Below are 24,641 nucleotides of genomic sequence, written 5' to 3'. Positions count from 1 at the left end.
CCGGCACCAAGCTCCTGGCCGCCACTGGCATTGTGCTCCAGCCCCCCCGCCGGCACCCAGTTTCTGCCCTCAGCAGCCCTCAGTCCGGCACTGTGCTTCCGCCCCCTGACGGCCAGCACTGCGCTGTATCCATTTTATACATCATTGCGGTATGCTGTATCTATCTTATACTACGTGGCAGCACGCTGAATGCATTTTGGCCGTACGCTGTATGCATTTTATACTACATGGAGTTACGCTGTATGCATTTTATACTACATGGCTGTATGCTGTATGCATTTTATACTACATGGCGGTAAAATTCTGCTGGCAGATCATCTTTAAATATAATCCTAATACGGTACTCCAGTCCAATATTACATCTGTCTTACACTTACTTATTCTTGAAAAGTAATGAAAGTCTATGAACTTGCCCATGATGGAGTCTAAGCTTGTGGTGTAGTTTGGAGAGAAGAGACTTGGCAGATTCTTTGTCCATATTTTCCAGAGCTGTTGAGATGCTGTTGAGGTCTTCCATAGAAAGATCTACAGACAAAAGAGTCTCCCCTGCCATGATTCGGCTTCTTTTATCATAATCTTCATGTGTTTGATGTAGGATTTGTTTCAAGGTATCCTTCACCTCCTATAACCCAAAGATTCATTATGGCACACATACAAACATTATGTACCGTACTGCAATCACAGTGTCCTTCACAATATATCCTAATACTACCCAAGAATTTACCACAGTTATTCAAAATTTCTATTGAAGATTAATTTTAGGCTCATTACATAGAATTAGAGCCAGCCATGGCTTGGTCGAATCAGTCAAGTTTGTTTGCAATTGCATTGTCATTTTTATTTTTCTGGGCTGCAATATGGGCTCTCTGTATTATCATTGCATTCAATTCTGTTGGCATCTGGAGGAGGCTGATAGAGTTGATATGCCAGGATATACATCCTGCCTCCCTGGACAGCAGGGCAAAGCCCGAAATTTGGGACTGTCCTGCTGGATCTGGGACCTTAAGAAGGTATGGGTTAGTGATTTCCCTTAATTTAAGGTTGTCAATTACCACAGAAGGAAGCATTTTGGGCAGTGAGAACTTGACATCAGTGCTAATGAATTTAAACCACCATTTTACATCTCTCTACGAGGTTAATTTTCAGCATGCTGTCACCACATTGGCACATGAAAGAAACATATGCTAAAGATGTGAATCTGCTTGAATAGAAATTGCTAGTGGTTTATTGGGTCAATTCCTAATGCCAGGTCCCCTTTAAGCCTCCAAAGGTTTGTTCACCTTTAAAAAAACAAACAAACAGGACCTTACGCAGACTCTAAGACAGTGAGCACAAGGCCAAGTCTCAGCTTCTAGTATATATCCCTCTAGACAATTTCATTGCTTCAAAGACTGCGGTGCACATGATTGACAGGTCGAGTATAAAGGTATCATGTAAGGTTCCCAGTACACAGTAGGTATTCCCTACCATGGTGCCAGCATGGAATGAAAAATTGCAGACAAATAACATGATAACATAGTTCTTAATCCAGGCAGAACAATCTGAATGTTCGTGACATATACATTGTAGGCGCCTCATACCTCAGTAGATAGGATCTCTGCTGGGAAGGCTTGCAGAGCAGATAACGCGGTGCTGCACACTGCTCCCGTGTGCTCCGCTGCATACTGAAGTAGTGCGGGGAGAGTCTCGGGGAGCTGAGCATTCTTCAAAGACAGAAGGTATAGTTTCATCTCCGTTTCATCTTCTGCATTATTCAGTCCTTCCAGAAGTGTGGCCTTTGCAAGTTCAACATCCTGCAAAAGTAAAGAGATGAAATAAAAACATGGATGTGTCCGAAAAGTTTTTATTTATTCATAAATGTTGTTAAACTTTTACATCTAAGCAACAGAAAATAGAGACTTCCAGAAGACTTCTGCTATTGTATAAACTATACTGTACCGCTGGATCATGTGACTATTGCTGTTTGTGCTCCAGCAGTGGGTCTAATAGATTTACCACTTCTGGCTGGATTTAACCCTTTAAATGTTAAGCTATAAATGTTTTATCCAATATGTGTTAAGTTGTTGAAAAATCATAATGTTCAAGTATTGATGTAAATATACGTAGAATCTTAAGAAGTAAAAATCAAAAGATTTTTTAATAATTTTTTATGAGTCTTTTAGACATTATTCACTAACCCTTTGGCTTTGCTGGCAACATTTATTTTATTCCAATAAGCATGGTGCCTAAGTGGCCGAGGCAAAAAGGAGGCTTGGGCAACACTTATTTAAATGCTGCTGGCATTTAAAGGGATGAAACCTGCGCCGCCAGCATTTAAAGGGTAAAAACCCATGATCGGTTTACCAATCATGGGTGTTAGCAGTGTGTTTGGGATCTCTTCTTCTGGGTTTGCTCATCACTATTCTTCTTTTCTTATTTTCAAGACAATATTAATACACAAAAATGGATTTTCCAGTTCAAATGAGAATGGGCTTGTGGCAGTGAGCTTAAGTTAAACATGGGGAGGGGGGACGGCTCCTCCTCTCCCCGGGACTCACCACATGCTGCTGGCAGTGGGCCAGATGATGTTATAGAAACAATTAAAAAGCACTGGAATTATACCAGTCATCATATCAAAATTATGTTTCTGATAAAAGGTTCCCTTTAAAGGGAACCTGTCAACAGAGGGATTATTCACTGGTGACAGGATTCAATACAGACCGAACAGTACATGGAAAGGATGTTTTTAACTATTTTCTACATTACTTGGTTGTAGAAATATGCAATGTTAAACCTGGCTCCCTGCCATCTTGCGCTCTCAAGTTACGGGGGTTGCACTTTTCAAATGTTAACTACTGCCTGGTTATTTGAATACTCAAAACGCTCATCCCTCCATTTTTTTATAATTCACCCCAAACCCCCTCTTACATTCCACTTCTATTCTCCAATCACCAAACACAAAAAACCTTGCGCTGGCGCGGTGATCCTTGTAAGACTGGGTTCACATTACGTTTTTTTATACGCTGAGTGTATATGTTAGGAGGGCACTTAGCATATCCATTGACAAAAAGTGGCAGACAGAGGCATAGTTGTTGTCATCATCTGACCACTATTCTTCCCACATGCCAAAAAAAAACAGGATTGAAAGATGTAGCAAGCTATGGGGAGCGGATGTAACATTTTGCATTTCTTTCCACAGTCCTGCCGAGCGCATAGGTCGTTTGGCAGGAGGGAGGATCTTTTGATGTCACTGTCCATTTAGGACATTGACATCACTGGGGGAACACCACCCCTTCAGCCAAACGCCGGCTGTGCCAATGTATATTATACCCCCCACTTCGCTATGCTGTCTTAGTAGGCAGTGAGGAGGTATGCAGACTGCGTAGTGAGTTTGCATACCTCCTCACTGCCAAGTAATACGGCGTAGCATTGCGTGCGCAGAGAGCAACGCGGCAAATAGAAGGAGGTTGTGGGAGGGGGTGTGTGGTGAATAATAAAGAGTGGGTGATGAGCGTATTGAGTATTCAAACGATCAAGCACCTGTTACCATTTGAAAAGCACAACCTCTGGGACTTGGGAGTGCAAGCTGGCAGGGAGCCAGGTAAAGTTTAACATTGCATATTTCTACAAGCAAGTAAAAAGAGGCTTTCTATGTACTGATTAGTCTGTATTGAAACCTGTCACTAGTGAAAAGAGCCCTCTGGTGACAAATTCACTTTAACGCAGGCCACCTCCACATTGAATTTTTGGGCAAAACAAACTCAGAGGGTGCTCTATATCTATCACACACTTATGGATATGCAATAAGTATCTAAAATATGAATTTAAGTTTTAACCTTTACCTTGTCTCATTGCTGGCACAGGACTATGGTAGATGGTCTTTACTACTATAACATTGAGTGAGCTATTGTTGCGAATGGAAACTGAGTAGTATCCATTTCCTCTACTAGAATCATAATACACTAGACATTGTTTGTACCATATACTGTATGCAGAAATAAAGAGCATGAGATGTTAAGTACATTTTACCCTAACATAGCAACGGTAATGCAGTTGTATTACCGTATATACAATAAATTCTATTCAATTCTAATCTGTGCAATACTGTGCTATCATATGTAGTTGATACATTTCTCTATATTCAGTCAGTGTGATGTTTTATGTATCTAAACACAACAAATAAAAAACATAGTATCTGTAATATTGTAGCCAACCTCGTCTTCACAGAGGTCCATTCTACACAATTTGCCAACTATTGCTCCAGTTATAATAATTCCAGTCTCCATCACGGCAGGTTCCGAAATCTTCCCTTTCAGTTTTCTCTGACAATAGAGAGAAATGATCCATTTTTAAAAGCTATATCAAATCATGAATAAAATATACTCTGGGAATACGGTAAATAATATGAATTCCTAATTATCTAATTATACAACCTTTAGTACCTATATATGTCCTACAACATGCCAATGCATCTAAAATAGAAAATAAAGCAGTTCTGGTAGTACTCTGGATTTTAAAAAATTCATATTGTTGGGACCCCCACAGATCCTGAGAGCAGAAGTCTCGTTCTAACCAACTGTTGGAGTGGCAGGTCAAGCTTGCCTCCTGCTACTCCATTCAAAACTATAATGCCCAATGGACAGTAGATTCCCATTGATCAACTTGTCAAGAGAGTTGGAAAATGTAGAAACCAGTAGGGAATCCAAGTAACATCTGAATGGGATTCACAGGGGACCAGTGAATTTAAAGGGAGCATGTCAGGCTCACCAGAGGAGGAAGGAAGTGTTGCAACCTAGTTTACTCAATTACTTACTTACTTGATTACAATGCAGAGTGGGAGGGGGGGGGGGGTCATTTTATAATTCACCGGAGCAGTTCAACTCACTAGAGTAGGAGAGGTATGACCATTGGTTTGGGGGCTATATGTGCTTGACAGGTTTCCTGACTCACACTGCACACAAAGGTTTATTGTATCCAAAATATGCTTATAAACAATGTTTATTAAGTCTAACAATAAAGATACACATCCCTAAATTTAATTGGCAAAAGAGGGACAGAATACAAAATATAAAATATAAGACACAAGAGACACATAAAACACAATACAATAAATGTTGACTATCATATCATATCTTGTTAGTTGTGAGTTTTTTTTAGTTGTGTTTTTTAAACTTGTCAGTTGTGTTTTTTAGTTGTGTTTTTTAATAAGGTTTCCTTATATATTTTTTAAAGGAGAATATTTGAAATAATTTTATTAACTGGGCAAGCATTTTATTTTTCAATCTGTTCAACTTAATTAAAAAGTAATAATTCAATTTCACATTTGTTTTTGTCTTTTATTCTTTCAACTCCAAATTTTAATAGCTGAGCTCCAACTACTGTTTGCCTTTGAAATGTATGACGTAGATGTTTTTTTTTTTTTAGTGGAATTAAGTCCTTTATTGTTTGAGTCAGTAAAATCACAGAGATAAGAAATGTAAATGGTTTTGTTATACACAAAAAATTCTTTGTTTTCCCTTATATTGATGCCAATAACTTTTTCATATGTTGGTGTTTGGACCAATGTAAGGTGTCATTGTTGTGAGACTAGATGAGATTTTTATTGCAACCAATGAATTGAATTATTAAAAATTGTATGTCTTGTAATGGCAAAAAAAAGAGTTGCAATTAGGAAATTTGAGGCCAATTTTCCGTTATGGGCTTCACCAGTGGGAATAATCGTTTTTTTTTTGTATAGATCAGGATGTTTTAAATGTGGGGATACAAAACATGTTTAAGTTTGTTTATTTATTTATATTTCTGTTCTAGGGAAAGCAGGGCTTTTGGAACATTTATTTATTTTTTAAACTTTTTTGAAACTGTATTTTTAGACCCGTAAAATAGTACCCCTAGGTACTAAAACCATAGTGGGTCTGATCGCTCATTACCATATAGTGTTGAACTATATGGTAATTTTGCCACTCATCTGTTACAATCTGCATTGACAATGAGAAAAAACTGTAGATATACAAGATATAGCACTCACTAGCACAAGGTTAAGAAGTTCAGTCGTAGGATGTGGTGTGAAGGCTGCAGAATACAGAAATTTTTCCTGTAATCGAGTCTGTTTCTTCTTAGAAAAATCCAAGAAGTCAGATAGAGCTCCTAGGGCAGCAGGAGACTGGGCCGCTACTGCAGCATCAATGAAGAAAGGCCTGCAAAGAATATAAATGAACAGGAAATATTACAGTATAAATAAGACTAGAGTCTTATGAGTTCCACAAATGAGTGTAAGATGAATCTTCCCATTTAATTTACTTAATCATTTCCTTGTAGTTTTCAGAATCAATAAAAATAAACAGGTTAATTAGAAGAGCAGCAACAGAGAATGCAACTGTGTTCTCTTTCCAATATGAAAAGATCAGTACTATAAATATTACATTTTAGTTGGGAGCTTGGTACAGATTTAGTTTTGAGGCCCAGCAGCTCCATGTTACATCTCTGGTTGGGCGCATGCACAGTGAAGCCGAGGTCTACAGAACTCTTCTTCATCATAGATATGTTGATGCGATGGGAGAAGACTCATAACCCTTAGGCTACATTCACACACATGTATGGGGGGGCTTATATACGTCCGGCGTATATACAGCCGATATACGTCCCCCATACACTTCTATGGACTTCTATGGGCTCACGGCACCGTACGGGAGCGGTATGGTGGAGCACACTACCGTTCCTTAGCTCCCGTGTTACAGTGCCGTGCACCACATGTTCCTAAGGAGAGGGGCGGGGGCGAACAGCACTCACCTCCTCTCCTCGCGCGCTGCCGTGTGCATGTAGCCTAATACTAAACTTTAGATCCACGTCCAAACTATGACAATTTCCTTATTGAAGCTTGAGAGATGCGGTAGATGAGGATAAGACATATAGTTCCTCAGGTAAAACTGAAACACATCTATGAAAGATGAGACTTTGAAGTGTCCAGCCGTCATTCTGGCCCATTCCCAATGCAGTGTTTCCTGTTATCCGATATAGCTTCAGTTCAGGAAATGGTGAGCTTCATAAATGGAGTATAGGTAAACAAAGAAAAGGCTCACTTATATTATAAAGAACAGAAACTGAAATTTCTGCTACACTTTTCACATTCATTGACAATAAATGTTCTTAGGCCCCATGCACACGAACGTATGAGGAATAGATGTCCATAGGATCAGGAAGAAATATTCGATATTTGGTAGACAACAAAAATATCTGAAATATCAACAAATTGGCCCACATTTATCAAAACTAGTGCAGTCTGTACTGCGGCAGTTTGCCTGTGGAGTATGCAGGATACTGCACTGCTCTGGAAGTATGCACCATTTTTTTGTTGCACTTTGTTCATGCTGCAGAATGGTGGCACAGACAGTATTGTGGTGCACATCAGTAATATACTCAAGTATAAGCCGAATTTTTCAGCACAGATAATGTGCTGAAATACCCTAACTTGGCTTATACTCTGTACTCAATTTTCCAACGCCCCCCACAGGTCCTCTTCTGTCTTCTGGATCTCTGGCTCCTTCTTTGGGTTCCTCTTCAAAAACTGGGCTGCAGCATAAAAAAAATGGTGCACACTTCCAAAGCAGCACCAGATTCCTGAAGACCGGGTGCCAGTTTTTATTAATCTGGCGCACCCTGCACACTCCACAGGCAAATTGCACATAGTACTGGCTGCACTAATTTTGATAATTTTTTTATAGGCTGGGCATACTCAGCGTAGAGGGCTTCTGGCTATATACTAGGGGGCAGGCACTGGCTATATACTAGGGGGCAGGCACTGGCTATATGCTAGGGGGCAGTCACTGGCTATATACTGGGGGAAATGGGCTGCTGGCTATATACTGGGGGAAATGGGCTGCTGGCTATATATATTAGGGGGCATGGGCTTCTGGAAATATACTTTGGGGCAGGTGCTGCTGGCTATATACTTGGGGGTATATACTAGGGGAAAGCTGGGACCAATGCATTGCCCACCCTCGGCTTTGAGTCAATAGGTGTTCCCTATCGGGTCTGCTTATACTCAAGTATGTACGGTAAATGACTAAGCAGCAACACACCCCTTTAGGTGCACATTTTTTCTGCGTTGTCGGACACAGTGCAGTCGCGACACAAAACTTGTGCAGACACTTTGACACTTTATAAATTCATGTGCCAGCAATATTCTGACTTTCAGACAGCTTGATAAATCTGCCCCCATGTTGTTAGTTTCAACACTCAATTTGCTTATTTAACTCTCTACTGTTATGTGGGCAGTACTGGGCCATAGCAGACAATCTGCTATCATTTATCAGACTTTTAGCATATCTGTTGCCAAAGCAAAAACAGTCATTGCTTAGGAACAATTGGCACCAGAAGAAAAATTCTAAGCGTGTGCTCACACATATAAGTTTTCTCTTGTAGTTTTTGAAGACAAAATCAGGTGAGGATCATAGTAGATGAGAACAAATAGCTGAGAGATGGTACTCCTACTTCTTTCACTCCACTCTTGGTTTGGATATCAAAAACAGCATCTGAAACCTGAAATCAGTGGAATGTCAACCATTAAAGAATGTGAAGAGTTCAAGTCGGTGAAGGTGGTAAGGACTTAGCAAAAGAAAGTTTGATTTCATCACATACAATAACATTAGCAATAGTAGTAATAAAAAAACAACTTACACAAGTTCAGAAGAAGCTGTTTTCAAGAGTTGAAGAACCTCCATCTTTTTAGCAGATCGTAATGTATGAACAGCATTTCTAAAGTATCGGACTGTTGAGAGCTTGGAAAACACCAGTTTTTTCATTTTTCTCTTTGCTGTCTCTTGGTATCTTTTAAGCTAAAACAGAGTATATACAGGTTCAGACAGGAGATGTCTTATGTCTCATAGAAGGACAATGCATTCTTAAGGCCCCTATATACATTAGATAAATATCGGCTATCAGACTGCTCAGAAAGCAGATGTTTGTGGAGATAAGTAACAGGTACTTTGAAATTCAATTGTCTCATCATTTTACTATTTGGAGTAAGGCACTAGTTTGCACTAGTTTTGATAAAAGTGGGCCAATGGCAGTGCCCGCAAAGTGTGCAGGGTGCGCCATATTCATGACTTGTGGCATACATTCTTCTCGAATCTGGCACCCCTGCACTGCTCTGAAAGAGTTCACCAACTTCTTTTTAACACTGCATGATAAATGTGGTGCACGGCCAAGCTGTGCATCGGAACACGCATATAAGAGACAAAGCAAACATGTATCACATCAGCAAATTTAGAAAGGTACATAGCACTGCTAAAGTATGCTGACTTCAGCCAACTTTTGCAAAGTTTTGCAAAGGAAAACAATGATACATGTACTTGTCTGGTTTCTTTGAGATTATTTTGAGATTTATTTGTCCCAGTTGAGACTTATTAGTTCCAGTGGAGATGTATTTGTCGTACCTGGAAATTATTTGCCCCATTTGAGGCTTATTTGACCCAGTCTAAATAAGTAGTAAACAAAACCAAACAATAGATCACTCCCAGTGTGTCATGTGTATTTTTCACAGTGCTTTAGACTTCTATGAGAGGGCAGAGCCACAAATATGGCCAAGGATAGGACCTGCTCCAAGTTTTTTCTCCCGGGCACTATGCTCAGAAATGAGGATTCCTTAGCTGTGTGTGTGCGCGCCCATGTAAAGACATGAGGAATTTGCAAAACATTTTATAAGCAGCAGATTTTAGATCTAGAGGAGCAAAAGTAATTTACATCACATTCATCTATATATGTAAAAAATTTGATATAAAACTAGCACCTAGACATGCACATACAGAAGTCAGTCGTTGTTGAGATGTGGCCTTGAGGAAAAGGCAGAATTGTTACAGCAGATCATCTGAAATCCCTCACTACATTATATCCAGGAGCCAATTTACCAGCTGTAAATGTCAGGCACAGGATGGGGATCAGCAATCGCTGGATTTGTGTTTGTCCTAGAAGTGGCTATCTCTTTGGACTTAATGCTTCACCAGCCTTGAGAGGAGCTGCCTAACCTTCAATTACCCAGAAACAGATGACCTTCTTGTGAGATATTGAGGTCAACCACCTGACAACGAAGCCTCTGCAATGTCCCTCCAAGCACTTAGAATAAGTTAGTATTAGGATAATGAAAAAAGGCGATAAAAGAAGAAAAAATATTAAAAAATAATCAATTAAAAGAGAACAGACACTCCTCATAGTCTGGAGACTGGAAGATTTTTTGTAATGTAAAGATATAAGTTCATTCATTTTCAACAAAAAAAATTCAAAATAATACTTCATTTTAAATAAATCTTTGCTTGCTTATAAAATCAGTGAACAGTTAGAGCTACAACAATAGACTTTCTATAGACTTGTATGTAAGAAATATCTCTTCTATCGCCTCTTCTTTTAAATATTACTCTATGTATTTGAACTGTGGGTGCACAAGAAGCCAAAAGAGGCCATTATCTCTGTCAGCCATTTTGGTATCAGTGTTGCATTACATAACTACAACACGGATGACTCGGTATATTATTATTATTATACCTGCATAAAAAGATATTTGTAGATTATATAAACGTTTCTGATGCAGAAAGATGGGAGGAGTGAACAGGGGCAGAGTGAGAAATGAGAAATGTAAAGACAGAAGCAATGGGAGCTTCATAGGTTATTTCTATCATTCCTCGACATCTATGCGATTTGGCGGCACAGAAACTATGTCGTGTCAGTGTCACCGTCTGCTGACGTCTTAGTTTCTGTACCAGCTGATCGCATAGACACGCATCTGCTGGCCCGGCCAGGAACCTGAAGAGGTATTGGGGGGGAGGGGGGATGCCGGGGGATGAGTACTATCTTTATTATTTTAAGGGGTCACTCTGCTGGACATGATATCAATGGGGACACTCTGCTGGACATTATATTAATGGAGGCACTCTGTTGGACATTATATTAATGGGGCACTCTGCTGGACATTGTAATACTGGGGGGCTCTCTGCCAGACATTATATTAATGGGGGCACTCTACTGGACATTTTATTAATATGGCTACTCGCTGGACATTTTATTAATTGGAGGGGCTGCCGTGAACATTTTATTACATAGTAGTGGCTCTATTTCCCACCCTAGGCTTATACTCGAGTACATACATTCTTCTTAAAGTGCAAACATTCTGGATGCATTTCTTGAATTCTGTGCCTTTTTCAACCTCATTTACTGTTATGTTATGCAAAGAAAAGATATTTATTCAGATCGCATCCAGTCTTGTAAAAATCAGTGGGTATGGCTGTGGTAATTACAGAAATCATACAATTGTTTACTGTTAGTCCACCTTTTCTAGTGCAAGCCTCATTTGCAAATTTTGGTTACACTGTTGTAGCCATACAGGATTTTCCATAAAGAAACCTGGGTCCGGTGCCTATTGTTCAAAAGACTTTTGTTTGAAAATTTGTTTAGGCAGGAAGAAGGAGTGTAACTACAGGACAATGGGAAATCATATCTATCGAATAACTCGGACATAATTTGTAGTTATGAGGTCCCACTAACAGGATAGTCAGGGGAAATTATGTCACATGGCTCTTAAATTTCAGGATTTTAGCTATTTGGGAACCTGGTCAAATCACCTAACACCCCTATTCCTGAACATACACCCCTCTTGTCTGATATGGGGTGAAATGTAACAAGGTGCACAGTTGATTGGAGGTCTATTCATTTTTATTATTTTTTATTTTATAACTGTTAGTGTATGTATTGTGTGCATAGTCTGTGTAATCCTTTTTCTGACAATTGTATGTTTTTTTTATGTTTGGGCTGTCCATTAGTGTATTAGATTTTTAAAACTTAATACATTTCTGCTTGTATCCTTATGAACTTAAAGTTGAGTAATCATATAGCTAATTGTGTAATCCGTAATTCGAGATTTTCTAAAATTGGTGAGGGACTTAAGTAGATAGGTGCCTATTTTCCTTCTTATTATATATAAGAATATGAGAAGTATAGGTGAGTGAGTGCCAGAGCTAAGAGACTTGAATTTAGCATAAAAATGCCATATTGCATGGGTGGGTGGGGTTTTAAGTACTACATTTTGAGACTCTCTAGTATAAGTGTACCCCGTGACCTAAGAGTGGTTCGTCAAAATGGCCAATACAAATCTCAAATTTAGGGAATAGACACTATCATAAAACGTTAACAGGAAATGTATAAGACTCTAATGAGGTTACCTATATTAAACTCACACTGGTAAAGTTTCTTTGTTGTCACTAGCAGCAACAGGACTCAAGACTTTCTGTGTCATTCTGTGTCCTGTTTGGCTTCTCGCAGATGGAGAGGCCATGCAGTCATTACCGTATACATACCCCCTCTCTCCTTAGGGTCTCACCCTGGTAAAATTTTGTATTAGTGCCCAACCCTTTAATATCCTAGACAAGATTCCTTAGTGGTCCATTAAGGGTCTAACTTAAAAAATTAAATGTATGAAAATGATTGCAATGGTAGGCAATAATCTTTTTTTCTAAATTGTAAGTCATTTCTTGATCCATATTTTATTAATGTCTTTTACAATTGGTAGTGAGTTTGTGATTTTTACTTACTGTAATTTACAGATTGTGTTGTGTCAAACGATAGAGATGTGAAACATATTTATTTTGAAGCTTAGGTATTAAAATATTAAAACCCCCTTCAATCACTTCTAATGAGACCCAATACAGGTTATTAAAAGTGAGCACTGCAGTGGTACTGCGTCCCAGGACTGTAATTTGCTTAAATTTACAGAAAGCTAGAACAGCTGCAATGCACAAAATTACCTGGGAATTATGTATATGCAGTTTATTAATCATGTGTAATACAGAACCAGCAGATTCCAGCAGGATTTGTAGATAACATGAATTCTATGGTGGCCACCCAATGGCCCCCTAATGGCATGCATGAAGAATTAGGTTGGGTATGACTTGCCATATATTTTGTTCTATTATATTATGTTGTCTTTTATTGGAATATCGTATTGGAATTTAACAGACCTTTGCTCTCAAGTGAGAACAATAAGCTTCAATGAGCTTCTTTGCCTTTCACATAAAGGCAAAATTACACAGTTATCCTTCCAAGTTCCCTTATACACAAGGGCGTTTGGTTAGGCCAACTGAACGTGTATAGGGAAAGAGGAAGCATTGCCAGCAAAGAATATATAGAGTGCCAAGCTACTGTCTTGGATCAAGATGTGGAATCTCCGTAAAAATACAAATAAAAGCACTTTCAAGTGCTCCGAATAAACAATAAAAGAGTTTGCAACCCGTCTCCTTTTCTTTTATCCACTGATCCAGTTGGTACCCATACACACTGCCTTGGAAAAAACGCACCGCAGTTGTCTGCCGAATCCTATAAGGTTTTTTTTGGCTCATTGTGTGGACTAGAAGGAAGACAGATCTATAGTGCAAATTGCCCCAAACTCGTTAAATTCTTTAAAAGGTATTTATTATACTCAAAAACAACGATAAAACAGCGATTTGTATAAGATCAATGCATATTCAAGAGAGGAGGCCATCCTTCCAAGTTGTCTCTTTGGGTTCGACTTGCCTAATAGCCATAGCTCCCTTAAGAGTATTTTTAACAAAAATATATTTTTTGAAGCATTCCCAGCGTCTTCTGGCAGTGGATAATCCCCCAAAAACAAGAATATCTGGCAGCTAAATTTTAACTTGCCCGATCCCTATACCCCCTGTACCTGTATTCAAAGGGACAGCTGGGAACCCACAAATACTGTACTAGTTGAGCAAATTAAATCAGCGGAATCAGAGAATACTCATTTATCGTCCTTGGGGGCTTATAGGACACTTCAGGTGAGTATATTAGTTATGTTTGTACTGAAAGGGGTTGTTCAGTTATATAATTTTTTTTTTTTATTATATGACTAGGGGGGGTCTTTAAAAATAATTAACATCATATTCTCCCCTTCCTCTCTACTGCCTACTCCCACTGCCCATCTCTGTCAACTCTCTTTATACAGAATCTGGCAGTGCCATGCCAACCAATGCCGCACTGCTTTTTCCCTGTGTGTACTTTGAAGGTTATTTATTCAATTTGATGTTTTAATTTTTTTTTCTACCTGTCTGAATATGATTTCCCATACATCTAGCCATGTAGTCCATTAGAAACAACATTGTTGTCATTGGATATGACCACCTCTGTTCGAGTGATGCATGGCCAGTGCTGGAAGAGAGTGGTGGTGGTTGTATCCAAGGACAGCTATCTTGTTTCTACATTTATGGGAAATTATCTTCACACAGGAACACTTTTTTTTAACAACATGCAATTTAAGAAATGTTTATATATTGCAGATGAATTACAGTACTTGTTTATGCCTAGGTGGGAAAACCACTTGAAGCTCCAATTAAATTAATTATTTTCTTCTCTGAATACAGAAGAAGATGGAGACTGTAACCCTTTCAGCTGAAAATTTCTCTTAAGTCTAAGTTACTTAACGATTGACTGACTTACTTCTGCTTCTGACAAAGGGGAGAGGAAGCACATGCCTGGCATCTATCCATTATACATCACAGTCCACAGATAGGGTTGAAGGATTTATGATGCTTAAATTGCTAAAAGTCAGAGGAGATCAAAGTGTTGCACAGCTGTTTATGGGCTCCCATTGCTTATGGAACCAGTGACAACTACTATACTTAATATAATGATAACTACAACTGCTATAATTCATCCAGTCAAGTGAAAACTTTATCTTTCCAGAATAACTCTTTAATGCATGGACAAGGTCTATATAAAGCTACACAGAAATAAAATGCTGACTGCACATGTAGCCCCAGTTTGCCCATTGGTGTGAAGCTCCTCTTTGAAAATCTGAAAAAAGGTTATAGTTATCTCTAAAGTACAAATAATGACCCCAGATCAATGGGAATATTTTACTTAGTTAATGGTTAGATCCCTTTTCCAAATCAGATGAGGCAGCATCAGTGAACTCCCTGTGTGAAGTACAGTATTGTACTCAAGGACTTTGCTGAAGTTTGACGCAGACCACATGTTAAGTGCAGGATGTTAAAAGTGATATCAAGCCACAATTATGGAATATGAAAAAGAAAAAAAATTAAAGGGGATTCTAAGGTAATGAAGGTAAAGTTCATTAGTAGTAGAATAAAAAGTTGAGCAATTTTTTGATACACTTGAATATTACAATATATTTTTTGCTAACATTAAATACAACATTATTATTTACACCCAGATCTTGAGAACCTATAAAACCTGGAACATTTTATACTCTGTGTCCATTATAGACACTACTGAATATATTTGAGTGACAGTTTTTGTGGCATACAATGCATGAAACAATCTCGGTTCCTGGAATTTGGGACTTTTTTCTGTCCTTTAGAACCCAAAACAAGGGGTGGGAAAAATGTGAGGTCCCCTGACCAGCCAAATTTACCAGTCAACCTGCCCCACAAAGCAGGTGAAGGTTATCTCTAAAATCTATGCCAGATTTCTATTACCCTGCACTATTGCTGGGCAGGAATCACTAGAGAGATTGAAACGACTGGAGTTGATACATTGGCTCCGTTGTTGACTGATGAAACTTGTAAGAGCTTGAAATGTAAATTGTAGGTTTGTGGCTACAGCTGCATGGTGACTTGTGGCCACTTAAGATAAAGGTAAATATGACACTATAAATTTATCACAGTGACTGATGTTGGATAATAAATCTGGTTTATTTTTTTTATGTACAGTTTTAGATGTAAACTGTCCAAATCTTCTGATTTGCCAAAGTTTGTCCAATCATCTATTGTGTGTGATGTTTAGTGATTTCCCCCTCCCCGAATGTTCCCTGACTACAAATATGGGAAGGGACAAAGAGCGGGCAAGTTGGAGTTCAGCAGCTTGATTCTTTTGTCCTTGTGAGATATGCTGATGCCGGAGGAGTCTGGCAGTAGGGATAGTGCATAGGAACCCTACATCCATACCAATTATTGGTTGGATTGGTAAATCTTGTCGAAAGCAGCTGATTGAGATTCTGCCACATTTTATTCCTAAGTTGATTTCTGATTAAAGAAGTAGATGTACCCGAAATTACGGCAAAATCAGTGTAGTGGCCAACAAAGAATTTCGCTGAGGTTGTTCTGTAAATTTGTCTGGTTAGGTAACAGATAAAGCAATGTCCTCATACATTGATGTGTGTAGCCTCCACAGATTTGTTAGTGCTTGTAAATAGAGCCATACTTTACTTACTCTGTTGATTTCCCTATGTGCATTGCAAACTCACCAATGTTTGATTTCCTGTAGTCCTTTCCCGGGGATGGCTGATAAGTTCTGTCCGGTGGAATTTTTCTTGCAGTTGTCCAAGTACCTGAACAATACTTTCGCCTTGGATTTCGGGGGAGCCCGGCTTAGAGGATATAAGCTCTATTTGCTGCCTGGTTAAAAACAAATAAAATACAATTGTATAGCTAGAAAAGTGAGAAGTGAATGGAAGGTTTGGGAATGGAAAGTTTATATATAGGTTTATGTGTGAATAATGGACTACATATAATACAGTATATTATATAAGTTGAGATAAAAGTTAAAGATTTTGCATTTGAACCCTTATGCCTAAAATACATCTTTAAAAAGAAATGTATCAACATAAGGTATATTGCCCACGAGCTTGCTCACATTGTAAGCTTGCTTGAACGTCGTAAACCGAACTCAGCATGTAAATGGAATCACACATGCTCATCAGCTATAGGGCTAAATATACATTAAAATTATGGTAGATATTCTGCTGCTGTCTAACATTAGCTTAGGAAAACAAAGCAGTTGTTACATCTGCGCCTGCTGTCTCCTATAACCGTGCTGGTAGGATTAGGAGACACTGAGTTTTTCGTCATCCTGCAGTCTGAACTCGGTTCTAGTGGCTGTCTGACCTGATATCTGCCACTCCCCTCACTGATTCTGTCCTGCAAGAGTTAACATTGTGGACCTGTAATTGCTTGCTCCTTCCACCTGTGACTCCTTGCTGGTCAAACTGTTATCTAGCTGTGTTTCTAGCTTCTCTTGCATTCTCTAGTTCTGGATTCTGATCTCTTGCCTGTGTCTTGACTACTGTATTTGGATTGTGATTTGGTTATTGTTATTCCCCGCTGTTGCCAACACAGATTGTATACCTTTCCTTATTGTGTTTGTTTGTCTGTATTGTTACGTGTTCACACCTTACCCAGGGAGGGAATGTCATCCAGTTATTGGCCTCCGTTTAGGGGGGACCCAATAAGCAGGTAGGGACAGATTGGGGGTCTCAGTGTCAGGGCTCCTTGTTTGTGTCCTGCCATTACAGCAGTCCACGCAATCCCCATATGACAATCTATATATTTAAGCAGTGATTTACCTGGACGTCACCTGAACACCAAGCTTAGATCTCAAACTTGCAGACAAATTATGGTTTTCTTCTGAAACAACTTTCAGGCATGTAGAGCCATTAAGGGACATGTATCCCACGGTGGCAGACTTCCAAGATACCCCCAGCGCCTTAAAAAGAGACAGTTTGTTTGGTTTAGGTTTTTAAAGCTTAAAATTGTTTCTTATTCCTAGGCTCCATTTATATTGGGGCACATTTACTGCACTAAAAGTGGGTTTGCCTGTGTATAATGCCGGGTGGACCAGATTTATGAAGAACCTGCACCAGAAATCAGGAATCTGGCGCTCCCTGCACTGGCCCAACAGAGTTCACCAACTTTTTTATGATGCACCTTTAACATAGGGCTTTCGACAGACTTATGTCAGACTTCGCGTGATAAATCTGGCGCACGTTCGGAATAAGCTTCAGAACGCCTTCTAATTTGTGTCACATGATGCCTAATACAGCATGCGCCACAAAGTGTTCCGTGCGATACAATTGTGTCACACGCGCCAGAAATGTGTCTCAGACACTTCTTAAATACATGTACAAGCAGTTTGCAGTCTGACAAAAAACTGGCGCATGGACCTTAGTAAATGTGGGTGTTTTGTGCATATCCTCACCGTATAGACGCCAGGAAAGCCACCAGCCTATACACTGACCATATCTATAGACATATTTTTCTACCATTTTTACCTCCATTTGACCAGTAAATGTAGCATGCTTTAGGAAACACAGGATGGAAAAAATTATCAAGTTACGTGTTTCCATACTGCTCTCTCCTGTTCCATTAGAGCAAAGTATTGCATCCAGCCCTGGCCTCCGCTGAGAGTAAGCTGTGGGAGATTCCCAGTGATGTAACTGTCCAAACATATTTGCGCTCTATTGTTAGTGTATGTAGGGATCCCAATGTATCCTTACAACATAGTGGGAATGTAGCCTTACCTATATATGATATCCTCACAGGCTAAGGACTTATTCCACACAAATATATTTTACACAAAATTTGCAACATTAAAAAAAACTTTTTTAGAAACTAGCTGACAAGATAAAGAAAAGTCAATATAGCAGCTCTCTGATTTACCCTAAGCAGATAAGCAGGTATTTTTGTATTTTTGAGTATTGGGAGTGGTGTATCAATCTGTTCCTTGAAGTTGGCATGGAGTTGCCCAGTGAACATTTCATACTGTAGCTTAAAGGGGTTATCCGGGTTTTAAAATTACTGATGGCGGGCTGGGGTGGGCTAGTTAAACAAAATAAACTGGTACTTACCTCCTCCGGCGCCGCCGATGTCCCGCGCCGCGGTCCCTTCGATCCGTGCCCCTGTTTGTTTACAGGGGCACAGAAGTCGCGCACAGGGAGCTTCCGGTCCGTGACTTGGCCGGCTCCTCCCGTTGTGCTGGGAGATGGTGTCGGATGGGAGCTTCCGGCCGGCTGGAAGCTCCCTGTGCGCCCTTGTAATGAAACCGGCGCACAGAGGAGACCAGCCGTGTCGTGGGACATCGGCGCCGCCGGACGAGGTAAGTACATTTTTAAATAGGCCTCCTCAGCCCTGCCCTCAGTAATTTTTAAAACCCGGATAACCCCTTTAAAGGGAACCTGTCACCAGGGACCTCATTTTTACTAAAGTCAGGTTACCGAAGCCCATTCCAGCTGCATTGCAAATATGTATTTCTGCTTTCTCTAAGCATTTGTATTACAATATAATGCTGTGTTATAACTTACCTTGCACCCTGACAGAATCCTCTGTTTAGTCCCACGGGGTTGGGCTTTGATTTAGATGCATTAAAAAAAAATGTGACTTGTCTGTGTTACTCACTCCTCAGCTATCGGTCCCCACCTTTGTGCTGCTGTACAGCTCCTCCCTCCTGCTCTTTCACAGTGGTCACAGTCTAATGAGCTGACATCAGTGGGGAATGGAGGAGCTGTACATGACCACAAAGGTGGGGGCTGAGAGCTGAGGAGTCTGCAGCACAGACAAGTCACATGTTGTTTTCTGAAATGCATCCAAACCAAAACACAACCCATAGGACTACACAGAGCATTCGGTCAGGGTGCCAGGTAAGCTATAACACACTTGTATTGTAATGCAAATGCTTAGAGAAAGCAGAAGGGCATATTTACAATGCCACTGTAATGTGCCTTTGCAACTTGTCTTTAGTGAAAATTAGGTCCCTGGTGACAGGTTCCCTTTGAACTTATAAGAATATGTTCTAATGAAATATACACGTCATGATATGTGCTCCACAGGCCCCCTGCATGAATCTCAAGAAGAAAGAGATAAAAGAAGAACAAACAGCTGCAAGTGCTGGTTTATTTTTCTTGAAGGGACAAGTCCAGTTCCTTTGACATAACTAGGCTTTAAGCCAAACCCCAGTCAAGGCCCCCCACAGATCACTAATGTGTGTTCTCAGCAAATTCCATAGAATCCACTTTCTAAGTTTTCATTATTTCAAACACTTTTTGTATGGGTTGTTCGTTTGTGTTCTATTGTGCTATGTCTGGATTAGAATTCAGTAATTATGCATTCCAATTGTGGTTAAGGCTTAATAGATATTTATGCTTTTTCTTATTCTGGTATAATGTATAATAATTAGTAGTAGCACTATCAATACTAAAAAAACCCAGCAAAAAGGGTTTTTTCAGTTACACCCAAAATATCCCTTTAAAGATGAAGAAGAGAAAAGAAATAAGAATACTTACCTTTAGCTTACTCCTTGTGTCTGTAGTCTGGCCCTCTGGTCTGTGGTCATGTGACTGCTACAACTTCTGCTACTGCATCAGTGACAATTTTTAAAACAAACGGTGTAAAACAATTTTTAGTTCTTCCTATAGGAACCCTGGCAATGTCTTCTTTGAAGTAACGCTTTACCATGTAACCTTGTACAAGCTAAGGAGCATCTATAGTAGTATGATGAGCAGACACTTTCAGTTTCGGGTTCGCCAAGTTTGGCTGAACATTGAAGCAAAGTTTGGTTCAGCTACCCGAACCTGAAGTGAACACCCACCTTTAAAAACCGTGATTGGTTTTGGGTCTCTACCATTTGATTTCATGCAAAGCGAACATACCCAGTATCAGATGGTCCAAATTTAAATTTTTTTCTCAAAGTGATAAAACCGGTACTTTACTAACCCGTAGGCTAACCCCCCGCCCCCAAACCTTTTCTATTCCTAAAATTCGGAAGACAGATGGTAAATTAACCCAAAATCCAAAAGAAGTATTGGAAATTTTCGCAAATTATTATAAAGAGCTTTACAGTCAGGAAATTCTTTGTCGGTCTCCTGACCGTCTATTCGCAGATATTCAACTTCCAGTACTAAGTGATTCACACAAAGACCTGGTCGATGCCCCCTTCACCTATGAAGAGGTGCTGAAAGCTATAAAATCGCTTAAACCATCTAAATGTCCAGGTCCGGATGGATTCTCAAATTTTTATTACAAGAAATTTTCTGATTTATTGGTGCCTCACTTAGTACAATACTTTAATTCTATTAGAGAGGGATCGCTTCCCTTCCCGGGAGCCCTAGCGGCTCATATTTCTCTAATACCAAAGCCAGAGAAAGATAGCACTAACTGCCAGAATTATAGGCCAATATCGCTGATTAATAATGATGTGAAAATCCTTACAAAAATCCTGGCCACAAGAATTAACACTTTTTTGGAGGGATATATCCATCCTGATCAGGTGGGTTTTGTACCCCACAGACAGGCAGCAGACCAAACCCGGAGAGTGATAGATTTGATCTCCCTGGTTCACGCTAAGTGGGATAACACTCCAGCAAAACAGGCTATGTGTTTGGCTATTGATATCCATAAAGCATTTGATTCCCTCCAATGGGATTATCTTTTTTATATACTCAAGCGTTGGGGTTTCGGGCAAAAGTTTATAACAATATTGTCTAGCTTGTACTCCGCACCAACTGCAGAAGTTAATATTAAGGGGTTCATGTCAGATCGCATAAAGATTAAATGTGGAACTAGACAGGGATGTCCCCTTTCTCCCATTCTTTTTATACTAGCCATTGAGCCCTTAGCCCATTTGGTTAGGATAAACTGCAATATTAAGGGAATTGGAGTGGGAGGAAGGGAACATAAGTGCGCCTTGTTCGCGGACGATATTTTATTTATGATAACATCCCCTTTAACTACGCTACCAAATCTGTATCGGGTTCTGGATAGGTTTGGTTCCCTTTCAGGCCTCAAGATTAACCATGACAAATCAGTAGCCCTAAATTTAACTATCCCCACTCACATGGCTAAATTAATACAACTAAATTTTCAGATGCGCTGGAGGGAAGACAAAATCTCCTATTTAGGGGTCAATTTGACGTCAAATTTCACCAAGTTATTTGAAGCGAATTTCAAACCATTATATAACAAATTTTTAGATGAGCTGAGAGTCTGGTCCTCCTTGCAGATATCATGGCTCGGTCGCATTGCGGCATTAAAGATGACTTTGTTACCTCGCCTGCTTTATTTTTTTCGTACTATACCTATCGATATTCCAGGATTATATTTAAAGAATCTCCAATCTACGTTTAATAAATTTATATGGGGACAAAAACGTAGTAGGATAGTGCAAACCACTATGTATACCCCAAGAATAGATGGGGGACTAGGGGTTCCAAATGTTACAAAATATTATTATGCAGCTAGACTAGCTCCATTGGTTGTCCTACACAGAGGGTCTAGATTCCCTTTATGGGGTTTTATTGAACAAACGGCATGCTCCCCGACTCCTATAGATCTATTACCTTGGATGGCGCCTAAGGACAGACCGGCTATAATGTGCCCACTCCTCTCTTCTAACTTAGCAATTTGGGATAGGTTGAAGCGAAGATTTAAGATGGTTTCTTTTCATACGCCAGCTGCAAGGCTTTTCTCCAATCCAAGCTTCACTCCGGGCTTAACACCATCAGCCTTTCAATGGTGGTTAGACAAAGGCCTATATAGAATCGCTGACTTTATCGATAGGCTGGGAATACGGTCTGTGTCGTACTTTCGCTCTACACATAATTTTCCTGATACAGAATTGTTTAGATTTTCCCAAATTACACATTTTTTACAATCACTTACGAAAGTAACTCCTGATATAAGTCTTAGAACAATGTTTGAAACACTCTGTTTACATAATAACACGGGGAGAGGAATTTTATCCCAAATATATACTACGATGGTTTCTTCTGTCAATAAACTTCCTTATATGCTAGAGTGGGAAAAGGATCTTGCTATCAACCTAACAATGAGAGAGTGGAAAGACATGGCAGAGCGCACCTTTAAGATTTCGATAAATGCTAATTTAGTGGAGGCAAACTTTAAAGTTTTTTCACGATGGTACATGGTACCCTCTCGCCTGTCAAAAATTTTTCCTACGGTATCATCTCAATGTTTTAGAGGGTGCGGAATGGAGGGCACTCATGCTCACATATGGTGGCATTGTCCTAAGGTTAAGCGGTTCTGGAGACGCATATTTAATATGTTATATTCCATAACGCAAATAAACCTTAAGCTCTCTCCTGTGTACGCACTTCTGAATGGGACAATACCAGACCTCTCGATTGCACAACATAGATTTACTTCTAATCTTTTCTTAGCAGCTAAGATCGCAATAGCAACCTCGTGGAAAAAAGCTGTTGTTCCATTGCATTTGGTAAAATCTAAGCTAAATTGGATTATGATTAACGATAAGTTGTTCAGTATGTTACATGATAAAGAAGCGATCTTTAAAAAAATTTGGCAAGACTGGATCACATATTCCTCTACTGAATGAGTAGTGTTTCTGGTATTTTAGGCCCTTCTTTGGACTCTCACCCCAGGCCAGGGGTACCTAATCTCCCTTCCCTTCCTTCCGTCTAACCCCCCCACATTATGATTCTTTTATTTTTGGTTTTACTGTATTGTCAGAAAGATTTATATGTATTAGAGAGCTTCAGCTTAGGAGATTTTTACTGAGCTATTTAAGCTAATTATAAGACTATACATATTGTGTACTTTACGAGAAATGTATCTATATTGCCATACAACTGACAAACAAAGTTTTATGTTTTTAAAATGTTTTATTGTCTTAAAAATTCAATAAAAATTATTGAAAACAAAGCGAACATACCTTGAGACTGCTGTAGCTACACTGATGCAGGATCAAATCTTATTTAATCCCTGTGCTAAGTGGTTTTGCTGAAAAAACTATTTTAAAATTCAGGACCTTGAGAAAGCTGGATCAACATTACACAGGGAGCTTTCTGAACAGCCAAGACAGAACTAATCAACCTGAGCTTGATCGCTTATACACAGCAGCTGGGGGATGGTGCAGCAATTGATTATTCCGCCTGACAGGAAGAACAGTGATTAAGTCATCCTCTGGTGCAGTGCATAACTAATGTGAAAGGAAAAGCGCTGATCCCAGGCACAGAAGCAACTGGGCTTCATTATCATAATTTTATAATTGTTTTTTCAGTAAAACCACTCAGCACACGGATTAAACAAGATATGTTTCTGCATCAGTGTAGCTACAGCATTCTCAAGGTATGTTTGGTTCATAAGGCATCGAATCAAATAGTTGGTTTCCTTTAAATGCAGTTGGCAAAGCCGCTATTTTCCCTAGGGTTGTCGCTCAACCCTAGTCAAGAACCAAAGTATGACAATTGCCTGTCAGGCAAATGACAACAAAAAGTACAAAAAAAAGGAATTGTCGTCCATATGGATTATGCTCCATTGGGGGAGGGGAGCTGTACATCTCTCTATGTAAATTCTGAGAGACTATAACTGATAGCTGCCTTTACTTGGATTACAACCAATTCCAAAGTCAGTAAAAAGTGAATGTTCTCATAAAAATAAAAAAAAGACAGTCTCGATCCAGAGGAACACATTGGACAACTGCCCAGAATGTAGAAATTATGAAACTGCTGACGCAAGTAGTGCACTTCACCTGTCAGTTTGCCCTGACCCTACAGGCTAGACCACAGACAGTTCCAAAGGTGAAGTATTAATATAAATACTGGAAAGAGACCACCAACTATCATTTTGGTTTAAAAAGATCTGGTAAGAGGAAAAGGTAAAAAAAAAGATTCAAACTTCCCACATCTAAGTTTTTTAAGAAACCCTAAAGGGCATTACTTGCTGCAAGGTGGGGGTCTGCAGTGATGAGACCCCCCCCCCCACAAATTACAAGAACAGGGGATCCAATAGGGTCGGAAGAACCTCTGTTGCACCCCTTGTTGCTCTCCAAGATGAGCAGAGCAGACGGCAATATCTTGGACTTCATCAGACCCCCCTCCTTCCCACTATCGTGATCTGCCATACATTTCTTCAACCTGA

At 39.6% G+C, this 24,641-nt stretch overlaps 1 protein-coding gene across 1 annotated transcript in view; it reads right to left on the bottom strand.

Moving 5' to 3' along the window:
- The window catches only part of LOC140105832 (microsomal triglyceride transfer protein-like), a 53,618-nt gene that overhangs the window by 16,489 nt on the left and 12,488 nt on the right, over nucleotides 1-24,641 (bottom strand). The window contains exons 6-12 of the mRNA XM_072129934.1: nucleotides 17,318-17,457; nucleotides 16,220-16,370; nucleotides 8,653-8,810; nucleotides 6,005-6,173; nucleotides 4,194-4,301; nucleotides 1,581-1,793; nucleotides 414-622 (exon numbers count right to left, since the gene is read on the bottom strand). Coding sequence (XP_071986035.1) covers nucleotides 414-622; nucleotides 1,581-1,793; nucleotides 4,194-4,301; nucleotides 6,005-6,173; nucleotides 8,653-8,810; nucleotides 16,220-16,370; nucleotides 17,318-17,457 — 1,148 coding nt within the window. The remainder of the gene's footprint in view (nucleotides 1-413; nucleotides 623-1,580; nucleotides 1,794-4,193; nucleotides 4,302-6,004; nucleotides 6,174-8,652; nucleotides 8,811-16,219; nucleotides 16,371-17,317; nucleotides 17,458-24,641) is intronic.

This window comes from Engystomops pustulosus, chromosome 11, assembly GCF_040894005.1.
Source record: "Engystomops pustulosus chromosome 11, aEngPut4.maternal, whole genome shotgun sequence".
Taxonomy (NCBI): Eukaryota; Metazoa; Chordata; class Amphibia; order Anura; family Leptodactylidae; genus Engystomops; species Engystomops pustulosus.
Note: the sequence above shows the minus strand (reverse complement) of the source record. Positions and strands in the feature narration are given on the sequence as shown.